At 41.9% G+C, this 16,486-nt stretch overlaps 1 protein-coding gene across 8 annotated transcripts in view; it reads right to left on the bottom strand.

The window, feature by feature from the left end:
• Window positions 1–16,486, bottom strand: part of mark1 (MAP/microtubule affinity-regulating kinase 1) — a 395,537-nt gene that overhangs the window by 97,257 nt on the left and 281,794 nt on the right. For 7 of the 8 annotated variants that reach the window (XM_039738976.1, XM_039738974.1, XM_039738977.1 and 4 more), the window contains exon 4: window positions 1,377–1,425. In XM_039738976.1, coding sequence (XP_039594910.1) covers window positions 1,377–1,425 — 49 coding nt within the window. Of the gene's footprint in view, window positions 1–1,376; window positions 1,426–1,628; window positions 1,784–16,486 lie in introns of those variants that run through there. The other variant, XM_039738981.1, reaches the window with a different exon arrangement.

The raw sequence follows: 16,486 nt of genomic DNA, 5'->3' as shown, positions 1-16,486 counted from the left end.
CGAGTCGGTTGGCGGAAAAAAGAGAAAGAACAAAAGGAAAGAGAGGACGGAGGTTACATGGGAGCGAGAGAGGAAGCAGGTTGGTGCAAGAGAGAGAGACACGCGGTGCGTGTGTGTGGAGAGCGAGCGAACGAGCGCTCGTGGGCAGCTGCGAGGGTCTGGGCGTTAGGCCTACACCCAGGAGTTAGAATTGGAAGTTGCTCCCGCTGAGCAAGCAGGTAGCGGGAGTGACCATGGAAAAGCGACTGGCCGCAGAAGACCGGAAAGGCAGCGGGAGTCGGGAGGCTTGGTTGGGGAATATCCAGCGTGAGCATCCTGGTCGTTGGTTAAACCAAATCTCGGGACTGGGATGAGTGCCAGACCAAAGCCAGGGATCGGGAGGTTTCCAGTCTCGTGTGTGAGTGTTGAGAAAAGGGCAGCTGCAGAGAGAGTGTCGCCTGCTGCAAAGCCCAACTGGGAGAAGCAGTTGAGACGCTAACGCAGAAGAGCACTGGGCTTGTTGATTTTTAAAGATTGCTTCCTGTGGAACATTTTAACCTCGATTTTAAAAGAATTGTGTTTTCTATTGGTTTTAACCTCACGTTTTTATGGATTATTTATTTATTGAACTTTGGAACTGCACAGCACTATTTATTTGAACACTTTGTTTTGTTGACTGTTTTAATAAAAGCACTATGCACTTTTTTTAAACCATCCCCTTGCTCAAATGTCACTCGGTGACATTATTGACAGTGTTGGGTTCAAGAGCTTCCAAATATCAGATGGGAGCGTGGAGCCGAACCCGCATCGTCACAAGGTGGCGAAGCCCGGGCTTGAGGGTGTGTGGTGCAGGGGCACTGGGACCGATTATTTGTACATACTGTAGTGTAAAAAACGTGTTGTGGGGTTTGAACCATTGGTGTCTGCCTGTCTGTGCCGAGGCTGATTTTCCACAACATATATACAGATAATGAACACTTTTACATTCAAATATGACCCAAGTATGATCTGAACAAATTTCTAACACATAATATTCCTTTAAATAGGCAAATCACAAACATCCTTTCCTTAAATGAATTCCCAGGTAACCTGCTGTTTGCTCCCAAATTCCTGGCCACACAAGACAGGCTGTTCTAAGGAAAATTAAATGTGTTTTATGTACCACTACTTCACATAACAGGTTCATACTTAGTCCGATACTTGTATGGAACACAGCTAGATGAGCAGATGACCAAAGCATTGGAGACATCCTTTAGCATGGCCGGCAGCATGATGTGAGTGTGGTATGATGCTGCATTTATGCCCCAAGTCAAATGTGTGGGTTATTTCAAAAGAACCGGGCAGAGAAGGACCCTGATGCCACAGTGAAGGCACACAGCAAGCACTCCCATTCTTACCTATGTTAGGGTGGTTCAGGATTTTCATTATCCGGACTTCTCTAAACAGCTGTGGAGAAAGCAGAGAAGAGAAAAAAAAAGTCAAGTTAGTGGTGGACGATGGAAAACAGTGCAGAGACAAGACTTCGGCTCATGACATTAACTCGCTGACATTTTATTACATTTTTGAATACCTCAGCTTCAGGAACACTTGCAAATACAATATTTAGGTAAATCTACATAATTCCGTTGATATATAAAAAAAAGTCTTACTCTAAAAAAATCATGATTATAAAGGACGTCCCAGATGTAATATACAGTAGGCTCAGTAAACAGCAAATCTTCGTGGTATTCAAAGATGAGTGGTGACAGGTTGGTGAGCTTGGGCTCCATCAACCTGCCTGGATTTTTCCTTTTATTTCACAATGACCGAGTCACTGAATTTGATGTTCTGATGTGCCTGCTGTTGTATATGCCTTAAAAAGAGGTTAAGACAGACACCTTACCAAAGCAAGAAGTGGATACTCGAGAAAAGATTAACTGGATGTGAAACAAATCTGCATGCACCAGAAATAAAAATACTAGCTCTCAATACTGTCCAAATTAGCCCTGCTATGATTTCCTATGTCACATAGCACAATTTAAACGCTTAATAACTGCACAAAAGTCTGCTTCATTCAAGTCTCCATGGCTCAGGACCAGTTCTGGCAGCAATAATTGCAAAGCTGGTATTGACTTGGCCAGTCCATTGTAGGGCACACTCAGTCAAATTGATTCTTATCAGAGTCAACAGTTACCCAAACATGTACGTGTTTTGATATGTACAAGGAAAACCCAGGTACCCGGAGAGGTACGTCATGGACATGGGCAGAACATGCAAATGCCAAGAGCTGTAAACAGTACTCTGGAGCTGCAAGGCAGCAACACTAACAACTGCACTCCTGTGCCAGCTACTCACTTTCAGTTAAAGAGCAGCCATGTTTCAGTTGACAAGCTCAGAGTGCATCACACATCTCTACATATAATACATGTACCCAAAAACACACCCACTGGAAGAACTTTGCTATCTGGAACCAATGAGCTGCTGTACAATGTCGGCCATGGGCCACTTTCGTGTGTTGCATTCCCACCACATAACATTAACTATAACCCTTATGCAAAATATGCGATGTGCATAGAAGAGTGATGCAGTGTGAAGTGAGGGAAGTTCAGGAGTTCATGGGTCACTCCCTCACTTATTACTTATATGCGGTTTATGGAAGACGACTGTGAAGAGTGATATCCTTACACTGGCTCCCAGTTAAGTTTAGGGCAGATTTCAAAATCCTCCTTTTAACATATAAAGAATTAAATGGCCAAGGTCCGGCTTACTTGTCTGAACTTATCATGACTTACAAACCTGAGCGCACATTAAGATCTCAAGATGCCGGTCTGCTTCTGCTTCCAAGGATTAATAAAGTAACAGTGGGAGGTCGAGCTTTTAGTTACAGGACCCCTAAACTGTGGACCGGTTTACCTGCTACTATAAGAGATGTCCCATCGGTCTCAGCTTTTAAATCCCGGCTGAAGACTCACAAAGTTCAGTTTAGCAAATCCTGACTAGAGCTGCTGATTAACTATACAGACTGCATCTCTGTTGTTAGTCATTAGCACTAAAAGATAAGTAACATGATAGTTAGAATTAGATACTAACCCTCACCTATTCTGTTTCTCTTCTCGGTACTCAAATGAGGCACTTGGTGCCACAGCCCACCTGCCAAGTTGTTTTACCTGCCTAAGGTAAAGTCATCCCTGATGAAGGATCATAGCAATCGTGGGAAAGAGGGGTCCTTTCATCGGATTAGCGCCATTTCAGCTGTGGAATGGCCAAATGGGGGAGGCAGCTTGATGGATGAGGTCTCCAGGACTGTAAAGAAATCCAAATCATATTCTGTGATATCATCTACTGTTAAATTCTACTCCGTACTTCTAAAATTTGTATTTTGATACTGTATTAAGGATTTGTTCTGTTCTGTGTATTGTATTGTTTTGACCCCCTTCTTTTTGACACCCACTGCACGCCAAACTTACCTGGAAAGGGGTCTCTCTTTGAACTGCCTTTCCTGAGGTTTCTTCCATTTTTTCCTTACAAGGTTTTTTTGTGAGTTTTTTCCTTGTCTTCTTAGAGAGTCAAGGCTGGGGGGCTGTCAAGAGTCAGGGCCTGTTAAAGCCCATTGCGGCACTTCTTGTGTGATTTTGGGCTATACAAAAATAAATTGTATTGTGTTGTATTGTATATGGGCCATCAAAGGATTCATACTTTGAACCAATTGTGACTTCACAGAAGAGATTATTGTTTCAATGCAATGCCCAGTGCAGCACGCCATGGAGGCAGCTAGGAAGAGTGATGCAGTGATAAGAGCAGCATGATCAGGAGTTCATGAGGGATGATCACAACTTAACGGGGGAAATTATTCCTTTGATGCGGTGCATGGTGCAGAGAACCAAGTAGGCTGATATGAAAAGTGATGGGGTGTGAAGTGCAGCACTCCATCCTCACCAGTAACTCTCTAAAGTACTCACAGATTTCTAAGAAGGTGCCAGTGCTTGTGATCAACCAATCACTACAAATCTATCGCCCGAGCCCCTCCCATGATTGGTCCTGGTTGAATGAAATGTAAATACCCTGGAGTAGGAGCAAAAAAAGTACCAGGAACTACAAATGGCCCGAGTCCCAGTGGTGGGGATGGTACAAAAGTTCCTCATTTTCTAAAAAGTCCCTGGTTTCTGAAAAAAAGCTCATATGGTGGGAAAGCACTTATTATTACATTTTTGAAGAACTTACTAATGTTGACGTTCTTAAGGACTAGCTAGTATAAAGTAAGACAAGCTAAGGTCAGTTGAAAGTAGAAGAGTGGAACATATAACTGGTTTACAGACAGCCTGGAAAACGCAACCTCACAATTCTTAAGAGAAGGCAAAGTCAAACTCTGTAAGGCTTCAGGGTGTTCTACTGTACAGTGCAAGTGTTCACTGTTGTGCTGGAATCATGCAAGGCCGGATGTGGTCTGTCACTGGTGACAGCATTCTGTTTGATCTAAAAGATGTACTGGTGACAAAGTCCCACAGTTAAAGTAGAAACCTTCACAACCTCTATAAAGTCACTCAGATGACTTATAAGATTCTTTCAGTTGTCAAAAATTGTATGTTCATATGCAACTGATTTGTATAGGAAATGTGAAGCTGTGAATCAAACATAGATAAGTAAATGGATGGAGAAATATTTAACCATTTAAAAAAACACAAATCCGTTACTAGACTTCATGGGTGCAAAAAAAAAAAAACAAGAAATGAACCTTGCACGGGATGTCCATTCATTACAGAGCACTGCCTGTCATATCTAGAGGTGCCTTACAACCTAACATTTAGGATAGAGGGATACTGAAGTACTTGTAGAAACTCATGTGGAAGAATGGATAATCAGACCGACGTCACTGGTATAAAAAAACTGCACTGTCATACTTGCTTTAATATTTTACTCACACATACAGTACATTCTCACTACTGCAAAAGTCAATTCAGAGTCATGGTGGGCTGGAGCCAGGCAGCTCTGGACAGGTCACCAATGCATCACAGAACTCATTTAATGCAACATTGATAAATGAATAACAAACTAGATAAATAACCACTGCCATGCACTACCATATTGAAAGGGGCTGTGCAAAGCAGGGTTCCTCTGAAGAAGAAGGAGAAAGACAAACAATTCGGAATCTGAATAAACAGACATTCTTTATTCTTCTAGCCCTCCATTCGTTTCATGAGGCCGTGTTTTAATATGAAGGCAGGATTCTGGGGTGCTGTATTACTATATGGCCAGCAGGGGGTGGGCTTTGCTTACTAGTAGTTAGAGGATCAGGAAGGAATCGGGGAAGCACACATTACCTTTGGTGCCGGGTCTGTAACAGCATTTGTCATGGACATTCCTACACCGGGGTAGCAAATGTGGGCAAAGGCCATTTGGGCAGCTGGCATGAAACTACAGTGCAGACTCAGGATGTCAGCAGATCCTAATAGCAGGAGAAAAACTGTTAACCTTGTTCGGCCTTCCAACACGTTTCTTTCTGGTGTAAGTACATAAAACGAGTGCTTAGGCTTGTAACGAGCAGTACTGGGGTGGAGAAACATCAGGCCAGATGGGATTGGCCAACTCAAGTATGTTAGCATGGAGTTCAGAGAAAAAAGGTGACGGAGTCCAAAGAAGCAAAGTCGCAAGGCAAGACGAATGGACTTTTTACATATAACCTTTACTTTTAAGACACAAATAAATATACATGCGATTATGTAAAGTGGGTGAGAAGAACAAATTCTGTGTAGATTACAAGATGCGCACTAAATTCAAAACATCACTTCTCATCCCATTAATTTTATAAAGGTTCAACTGACGGTATGAGTGTACTGCACTTTGTCACATGGACAGTCTACTTACTACCACAAAGACACAGAATCCATCATGGGTATTACTAGCTGCTTGTTAATGTGTTGACTTCACTGCTACCAAACCCCAATTACTGATGTCTTAAAATCAAAAATGTCTAACAGAGCAGTGGCAAGGTTTTAACAGGAAGCAGGTACAGTATGAGACGTTTTAAAAATGCCCAGCAGTTCTTTTATCATCCACTTGGCCTTTTATGCAGAGTTAACCAAGTTCAGAGTAAACTAATTCCAGCTCCGCAGAATACAACAATGAAGGACACAGTGGATTCCACACAGCCTTGGCACAGTGGCAGAAGTGAAGAATTAAGTGTTAAAAAGCCCACATTCCATTCCTGACATATTTAGACATCCAAGGTAAAATGGCAGCTTCTTAACAAGCCACGTAATGTTGTCTTGGAAGTTTGGACCATATAAAAGTATATTGCAGGCACAACAAAAGATTTCTTTTAAGGCCACAACTCCCCAGCAACCATCAGTCACCACACAGCAAAAAGGATGGAAGTAGTGGTATGAACACCTCATCATTCACCAAAAATGAATATGACTTGGAGAGATGCAAGTGGCTGTGGTTGTCCAAGGTGGCAAATTATAAAGCAAACCTCAAGTTCAAAATTGTCTCAAGGACTGAGTGCATGGGCGCCTCGAGGGTAACTGGCAATAGACTGGCATCCTGTCCAAAAAAAACATACTTTTCACATTTTTTTTATTTTTTATTATTATTTCTCTTGTCTATATAAGATAAAATCATAAGCTGTTTCCACTTGGATGCTTCTTTCTTTGTTCAGTAACCCCCCAAAAATGGCTAAACTGATTTTCAGAAAATTTTGCCTGTGCCTTGCCATTGGTCCAACATAACATATAGGCTATATGTCGTATCAGGAAGTGGGGTTTTAACAGGACAGGGGATACTCATAAAACGATACTGACACAAGGACTACAATTCCCATCAGGCAGCACGAGTGCACTGGGACGAGGATATCATCATCAGCAAGCACAATGTTTTCTAGCGGCCAGAGCAGATGGTATGTTCAGCGTTTTCTTCTGAAATGATTTGGCATGATTTTATTTAAGAGTACGTCTTTTTGTCTCATCAAGGGTTGTTTTTAGTAATGCTAAATTTCCACAAGACATTTTTTTACTTGTTTATTTATATACAGGGGCGGCACGGTGGCGCAGTAGTGCAGTGGCAGCGCTGCTGCCTCCCAGTTAGGAGACCCGGGTTCACTTCCCGAGTCCTCCCTGCGTGGAGTTTGCATGTTCTCCCCGTGTCTGCGTGGGTTTCCTCCCACAATCCAAAGACATGCAGGTTAGGTGGATTGGCGACTCTAAATTGGCCCTAGTGTGTGCTTGGTGTGTGGGTGTGTTTGTGTGTGTGTGCACTGCGGTGGGTTGGCACCCTGCCCAGGATTGGTTCCTGCCTTGTGCCCTGTGTTGGCTGGGATTGGCTCCAGCAGACCCCCGTGACCCTGTATTCGGATTCAGCGGGTTAGAAAATGGATGGATGGATGGATTGATATACAGGCAACAAGAGATACTTTGGCAGCTTATCTTTGAAAATAAAATAGTAGGCCACATGGATGTTTGTTGGTTTGTAAAGTAAGCAATTTTCACAACATTAGACTAGCATTGCAGTTGGCCCAACTTAAACTACAGACTAATATATTGTATCAGGAAGAGGGGTTATAATGGGGGGCAACTCAAAAAACAGTGCTAATGCAGGGACTACAATTCTCAACAGGTGGCATGACTGAACTGGGGAAAGGATATCGTCATCAGCACACCAAAGCAGAATGTCACCTGAGACCACAGGTACGTATGGAGTTTTCTTCTCAATTAATTTACATAACAATTTTTTTGTCTCACAGGATTACAGCTCTTACCTAAGAGAATGTGGTTTTTGTGTTTAGCCATGTTGAATTTTCAAATTATAGTGTTTCCTCTGTTTATTTATACCTAAGGAACTCTGGGTACTTTGGCTTGTTCAATATATTATTTACACAAGCTTCTTCACTCCCACTTCACCGCACATACAAAATGAGATCTGTTCCATCGACTGAAACAACAGAACAAAAACAAGATGAATTCAGCAAAACACCCGCCCTTTGGTGTGGCACTGGCCCTGAGCCAAAAGGACAGTCACATTGACAGTCCATCTTTCCTCTATTCATACTCCACTCCTCCTTCAGTTCACCTTCCCTCCTAACCAATCATCCCCTCAGAGTGGACACGTCTTTTCTCAAAAAAATCAGCCGCTCCAGACCCCACTAAAGACGTCCTGCTGCATTGCCTGACAATCTGAGGAAACTGCATAGTCTGTTCCCTCAAAGCCAAGGGTTTTCAAGAAGTGATAATGGCCTCTGAAGGCCACGTGAGCTTGCCATATATAATTTAGAAAGGCACATCTACTTCTTGAGACACAAAGTGAGCTGAATGGTGATGTGTCGGATCCGTGAAGTCGCTGCTCTTTGTATTCAGATGACCATTTCCTGCTTTCATTAAAATATGGTGGCTTTTGTCCTTCACAACAGCTGTATGTGTGTAACAGGATTTTATGTTCTAACATAAATGAAAATGTTTCACACTAAAATCAAGAGAAACGGTATATCTCTCTGTTATATTAAAAAAAATCCTGGGACGAGACGAGACTTTTTTAGAGAGATACTTTCACGTCCCGGGAGACGAGACTTTGTGCCAAGAGATGTAACCACACCCGGGGCCGGAAATAAAAGACAAAGTAGAACGTCGTAAAGAATTCAAAAACGTTGGCGCAATACACATGCAGAACAGGTGAGAGAGTACTAAAATTCGAAAGTCTCTAAAAATGGTAGTAAAGATCACATTATCACAAACAAACAGAAATTATTACTTGGTGAAATAACGGAACAGCGAAAAGACAGTGAATATATTGTTTGGATTTAATTAAACCTTAAGTTGGAAACTTGTAGATCGTCTAATTCGTGTTACCATCAGGGAAAAGTAGTGCATCTTCCCAATGAAGAGGCGTATCCGTGAGAATTAAAAGATTTGTCGTTTGGTGAAAGTGAAATCCACATAAGCGAGCGGCAGAGACGTTAAGTGGCTGGCAATTAGCGCAGGCACAGTGACGTGATCTTTACAGCTGGCCACCATCAGAGTTGAGTCTGCACATCCTCCCTGTGTTTCTGAGGGTTTTCTCTGAGTTCTCCAAAGACATGAAGCTTACATTACCCGATGACTTTAAACGTGCCAATTGTAAATGAGTGTGGGTGTGTGTGCCCAGCAAGGGAATGACTTACACTTGATATTGCAGGTCCTTGTGAAGCAGAATTGAACAAAGCGAAGAAAAAAAACAAATAAATAGACAGCTTTGGTATTTTATATATATATATATATATATATATATATATATATATATATATATATATATATATATATATATATATACATAGGGTTTAATAAAATGAATGAATGAAATGCCACAAACAAATTTTCTTTTTAGTATACTATACTATATATAGTATATATATATATATTGTGGGGGACTGCCGGCTTCCCAGGCCGGTCCGCACCCCCAGGCCGCCAGGAGGAGCTCTCCCGACAGCAGGATTGTGCCCCGAGGTCCAGCAGGGCCTTATGGACTCTGTAGCGTTTATACACAGCCCTGCTGGATACCTTGTGGGACCACCAGGAGTAGCTGTGGGGGGACTTATTGGCTCTGTTGTGCCTTATGAGCTGGGAGTACGTCACGGTCACGTGACGGGAAGGAATGGCGTGCTCCCGGGGTGAAATAAAAGACTGATTGCCCTGACCCGGAAGGAATAAGGAACTGTGGACTGCTAGGACAGGAACTCCTCCGGGTCAGGGCTATAAAAGGACGGTGCCTCAGTCCAGACACTGAGCTGTGCTGGGAGGTAGAGGAGCAAAGTGTCTGGGCGAGGAGGAGAGTTGTTAGAAGAGTTTATTGTGTGAGTTGTGAGTTTGAGTAGTGTGGAAGGTGCTTGGTGCACTGAAGAAAACAATAAAAGGTCTTGGACTTTCACCCGGTGTCTGGAGTCATACCTGAGGGTTCAAGGGAGCACTAGAGCCCCCTACTGCCACTATATATATATATATATATATATATATATATATATATATATATATATATATATATATATATATTTAGTGGTGCTGGACTGGGAGCCTGACAGAACGTCTGCTCCATTTATGAGGCCAAGTGAGCTGTTTTAATATGAACAAAAAAGCATTAGTTAATTATGATAAAATAATTGCTACTTTCATGTCAAAATCATGCAGGGACACGCACAAACATCACCTAAGTCAGTGCTTCTCAATTATTTTCTGTCATGCCCCCCCTAGGAAGAAGAAAACATCTCGCGCCGGGATATCATTTGTCTATAAAATTGTTATAAGTACACCTCTGCATAACACTGTATCCTTATTAACGTATAAGAGAATAAAAAAAGAAATATGGACCAATTTACAACAAAGAATAGCTTTATTAAATGTAACAGAAAAGATTTAAAGTGCATTCTAAATTCAAAAAAAATGTAAAAGAAAAATAAAACAGCATGTTCCCCGAGGTCAAACGCGCCCCTCTTGACGGAGCCCCACTATTTGAGAAGCACTGACCTAAGTGGTTTACCAGAGTGGTCTGTCAAATAAAACTTTTAATAACCTCCATGTAGCCTTTCATCTTTTATTTATTTAGTGGTGGTGGTGGTAGAGTTCACGGCGTCAACAGTATGGGTACAGGAATGGGTGACAGTCCTGTAGAAGGTACACTTACACGGAGCTGGTAATCCTTTCTCACTCTCAATCTGCTTTCATACCAAAGTTTACAGCCATTTAAACTTGAAAAATAAATTCAACTGCCGCTAAAATTCCCCTTTTGAGAATAGCATGACAATGACCCAATAGAAGAGCAGAGAGTAAAAGTCACATTAAGACGGAGCCACTTTGTTAAGAAAATGTTGAGCATGAATCCCAATGCTGCTCTGCCCCAGCGCTCCAATTCTGTTTTTAAAATCTGGTTCTCCATTTAGAGAATCCTCTTTTAAAAAACATAATGACAGTAAAGCGTGTGAGCCTAATGCTTTTATAGAGTCATTCATTCATTCATGTTTCTAGTCTTTTTATCTTCTTGTTCAGTTACAGATGGTTAGAAATATTCAACAACCTACACCAAAAAAAATTCTCTTAGAAACAACAGATGTTGAATCTTTAAGAGGACATAAAAACACACAGACATGTGGAAGGCAAACCCACAGGGGAAAGCCTCCTTCATTTAGCCATTCAAATGACGCTGCAGGGTCAAAAGGTTTAAGGAAGAAAAAAAAAAAGGAACCCACGAGCACAAATATCCGTGAGAAACAGCAATCGGCATTCATTTTTAACTGCAGTGAGGATGCTAAGGGGTTCAGCGGCATGATGTCCAAAGCTTTCAAATCCCATCCTAAGTGGTCTACTAAAAACAAAGACTGATGGTTCGTACACACAGAACTACAGTACATCCAGAAAGTATTCACAGCGCATCACTTTTTCCACATTTTGTTATGTTACAGCCTTATTCCAAAATGGATTAAATTCATTTTTTTCCTCAGAATTCTACACACAACACCCCATAATGACAACATGAAAAAAGTTTACTTGAGGTTTTTGCAAATTTATTAAAAATAAAAAAACAGAGGAATCCCATGTACATAAGTATTCACAGCCTTTGCTCAATACTTTGTCGATGCACCTTTGGCAGCAATTCCAGCCTCAAGTCTTTTTGAATATGATGCCACAAGCTTGGCACACCTATCCTTGGCCAGTTTCGCCCATTCCTCTTTGCAGCACCTCTCAAGCTCCATCAGGTTGGATGGGAAGCGTCGGTGCACAGCCATTTTAAGATCTCTCCAGAGATGTTCAATCGGATTCAAGCCTGGGCTCTGGCTGGGCCACTCAAGGACATTCACAGAGTTGTCCTAAAGCCACTCCTTTGATATCTTGGCTGTGTGCTTAGGGTTGTTGTCCTGCTGAAAGATGAACCGTCGCCCCAGTCTGAGGTCAAGAGCACTCTGGAGCAGGTTTTCATCCAGGATGTCTCTGTACATTGCTGCATTCATCTTTCACTTTATCCTGACTAGTCTCCCAGTTTCTGCTGCTGAAAAACATCCCCACAGCATGATGCTGCCACCACCATGCTTCACTGTAGGGATGGTATTGGCCTGGTGATGAGTGGTGCCTAGTTTCCTCCAAACATGACGCCTGGCATTCACACCAAAGAGTTCAATCTTTGTCTCATCAGACCAGAGAATTTTGTTTCTCATGGTCTGAGAGTCCTTCAGGTGCCTTTGGCAAACTCCAGGTGGGCTGCCATGTGCCTTTTACTAAGGAGTGGCTTCCGTCTGGCCGCTCTACCATACAGGCCTGATTGGTGGATTGCTGCAGAGATGGTCGTCCTTCTGGAAGGTTCTCCTCTCTCCACAGAGGACCTCTGGAGCTGTGACAGAGTGACCATCGGGTTCTTGGTCACCTCCCTGACTAAGGCCCTTCTCCCCGATCGCTCAGTTTAGATGGCCGGCCAGCTCTAGGAAGAGTCCTGGTGGTTTCAAACTTCTTCCACTTACGGATGATGGAGGCCACTGTGCTCATTGAAACCTTCAAACCAGCAGAAATTTTTTCTGTAACCTTCCCCAGATTTGTGCCTCGAGACAATCCTGTCTCGGAGGTCTACAGACAATTCCTTTGACTTCATGCTTGGTTTGTGCTCTGACATGAACTGTCAACTGTGGGACCTTCTATAGACAGGTGTGTGCCTTTCTAAATCATGTCCAATCAACTGAATTTACCACAGGTGGACTCCAATGAAGCTGCAGAAACATCTCAAGGATGATCAGGGGAAACAGGATGCACCTGAGCTCAATTTGGAGCTTCATGGCAAAGGCTGTGAATAATTATGTACATGTGCTTTCTCAGTTTTTTTATTTTTAATAAATTTGCAAAAACCTCAAGTAAACTTTTTTCACGTTGTCATTATGGGGTGTTGTGTGTAGAATTCTGAGGGAAAAAATGAATTTAATCCATTTTGGAATAAGGCTGTAACATAACAAAATGTGGAAAAAGTGATGTGCTGTGAATACTTTCCGGATGCACTGTAACTGTCCTCTGGCAGAGGGGCTGTTTAAACGAAATATTTTGCCAGCCAAGAGTACTCTCAAGTATTTGTTTTCTTCTGATGATAGCCTTCTAGAATTTTGAGAGGAAAACTGTCAGCTATAGCTTTACCATACCATTGATGCCTGCTACTTTTACAGCTTGTTTTTTAACCTTAATATTCAGGATTTAATATAAAATCAAAAATTTAGACATAAAACAGATGAGATTACTGTTATGCTGAACATTACATAAGGCATGACCACAGGAATGGAGGTGACCAGGAGAGCAATGTCAAGAATAATTGCCAAAGTAAGTCGTTAACGATCTTTTGTTTAACCCCAAAACCCAAATATCAAAGTCAAAAGCCAGAAACTAGAAGTCTTTTACTGAAAGCTCTAACAGTGATCACACAGAAAATGTCTTTATCCATAAATTTGGATGACCAAGGAGTGTACAAAGTTGACCTTTTATATTGTCACTCTGATTACATCAGTGCTGCGCACCTCAGGGTGACGTTACGTAGCAAGGGTGAAGCAATCGCTGCTCAAAATGCCACCACACGAGAAAAGCAAGATGGCATCAGAAAGAGATGCAAAATATTTTTCACCATTTTGAAACCACATTCTAGAGGGAAAATAACAACAGAAATGGATTCAGAGACCCCAAAAAAACCTGATAATAGACATAAAGAGCTGCAAAAAGGGTGCAGGAAAACATGCAAAGGCAAATAATGACAGTTATGATCTACAATGCAAAAAAGATTCTTGTGGCTTAAATGAAAAGCGTAAATTAGTATCCATCTCTCTATTACAAAAAAAAATCTTGCGATAATACAAGACTTTTTTCCTGCGACAAGATGTGATCTTTTGAAGAGAGAGACAGAGAGACATTTTCATGTCCCTCAAGACGGTCAAGTCACGTCATACTTACAACCTTTGGAAGCAAGTCCCGTGATAGAGACAGTGATATTAGAGACAATGGAAGTAGGAAAATTCGAAAGTCTCAAAAAAACGAAAGTAAAGATCGCATTAGTGCAAACAAACGGAAAATATTACTTTGTGAAATAACGGAACACTGAAAAGAGATCGGATAGTGTTTGAGAATGTCTGGTGGAGAAGAGAGACGAGGCAGTGAGACAAAAAGACAGCTGCTGTACAGGCTTTTAAACGTTTGAAAGTGCCGCACCACATGCAGATTACGCAGCACGGCAGCAGCTGATCGAGCAAAGAGGAGGTAAAAGCAACAACTGTTATTTGTTTCCCATTGTATCACCTTTTAAGAAGGGTTTCAGAGGAGCGACCTCGGCTCCTTTGTGTGCGATCAGCTCCGCTCTTCACAATGGCACGTAGCGCTGGCAGGGGTTGAGGCCCACTAGTGATTAAATTAAAATTGAATAAAAAAATTAAAGTGTAAATCACAATGCAAAACAACGGTCTCAAGGCTTAAATGAAAGAAACTGTAAATCCCTAGAAAAGTTTAAATTCTTAATGGTGTAAATTCAGTCATCTTGAGATGATGGTTTATAAATGCACAGGGTGACTAGACTGGCCTGGTCCCAGTACAGTACTGGTGCTCGTTTTGGTCATTGTCTTAACTGGCCGTCAAGCAGGATTGCTATTGTGACGACACATCAATAATTTGGAATTCTCTTCTGCAATGCCAGCATTACAACACACACTATTTCTACATGAACTCCGCTCGCTCACACCACAACTTCACAGACCTGGATGGAGGGCTTACTCGGCTCCCATAGGCTGCGTTAATAAACCTGCAGAGCAGACAATGCATTACACAAGTCAAACTAACAGACCACTAATTACAAAGGGCTCATCTGGCCAGCATTGCTACTGACCTCACCAGTGGCTGATGTACTGTTATTTACACGCATAGAATTTCACAAATATTCATACTTAGCTGGAGCTGCTGGTCTCCCTGCTCTCTAAGTGCTGTGCTTTACTGGAAATGATCTTCAGTGGGGTGCAAGCCTGCTAGCGGGAAACGCACAATCACAGGATATCTCAGTGCTTAAATCCAGTCTGTTTTGAATAGAGCTGATATGCTTTTTGATTAAATGGAATGCACGGGAGTCAAACTAGCGTTCTGTAATTGTAAAAGCTGCCTAATTTACTGCACCAAGAAATTAATAATAGGTAAAGTACGGGACAATAAAACAGCCAGAACACCAAAATTGGGACTGTCCCCGGGAATACAGGACCTCATCACCTTATAAATAAATCGAAAACATTTTGACCTCTTAACAAGCTGAACAGACACATACTGAAATATCCATCTGCTCATTTTTAAACTCCAGTTACTCTAATGCAGGATGACAGAGAGGAGGCAACCGCTGCTGGACTGTGCATGTCATCCCATCACTGGGCACACTTATTCAAGCATCCTCCCTCACTAAGACATGTCCAGTTCAGTGTCACTGTTAAACATAACAAGGAGGTGTTTTGGGATGAGGGATCAAACTGAAGTTCCAGAAGAAAACCAGTGTGGAAAAAGGCAGGACCAGCAAACTTCAGACAAAGAGAAAAATGGGGTGGGAATTGAGCATGAATCACTCTGATTGTGAGGTAACAGTGAAAACCCCGACGTCATCATGTGTTTTAATACATGGGAATCATGTCTTCTTTGTTTTAGTGACATTTTTTTCTGCATCACTTGTATAATGCTATTTTTAAAAATAAGCGACTGCAAAACTGTTTTCTGTCCAAGAAACTCTCATTCTGCAAGAAGGATGCCGAATACAAGTCATCTCACTAACACAGCGCAGCAGATACAGCGCTCTGTCCTGCAGCCTTACTTATCAAATGATTAGATACAGACAGACAGACAGACAGACAGACAGACAGATAGATATGAAAGGCACTAGATAGATAGATAGATAGATAGATAGATAGATAGATAGATAGATAGATAGATAGATAGATATGCAGGAAAGCACTATATAATAGATAGAGAGATAGATAGATAGATATGAAAGGCACTATATAGATAGATAGATATGAAAGGCACTATATAGATAGACAGACAGACACACACACACACACACACACACAATAGTCTGTTCTTTTTAAAAACTGCCGACTTGAAAGTCATGGTCCCAGTGAAGTATTATGTTGGTATAAAGGAGCCTCCATAGAGTTTCCTGACCCACTTCTATCGAATAACTAGTTGGCTAAAAGTCCTTGGTGTTAGTGTGTCAGAGAGAGGACGTGCAGCAGTGTTCATAATGGATCTCAGTTTTGTTTTCATTCTCTCCTTTGCAACAACCTCCAGGGCGTCCAGCGTGTGTCCTATAACTGTGTAGCAGTGCTACTATTCGTTAGAACTGCATCTCCCAGCAGTCCCTGCAAGGGCTGTTGGGGTCAAAGGGGGTGAGAGGAGTTTAAAAGGAGGGCAGGTGGCCAAGGGAAAAGAGGAAGTGTTTGGAACAGGAACAATGCAAATTGAATGTGAAAAAAGTTTACTTGAGGTTTTTGCAGATTTATTAAAAATAAAAAAACTGAGAAGTCCCATGTACATAAGTA

The sequence above is a fragment of the Polypterus senegalus genome, chromosome 16 (assembly GCF_016835505.1).
Source record: "Polypterus senegalus isolate Bchr_013 chromosome 16, ASM1683550v1, whole genome shotgun sequence".
NCBI classification, from domain to species: Eukaryota; Metazoa; Chordata; class Cladistia; order Polypteriformes; family Polypteridae; genus Polypterus; species Polypterus senegalus.
This window is presented reverse-complemented; position numbering and strand designations above follow the sequence as displayed.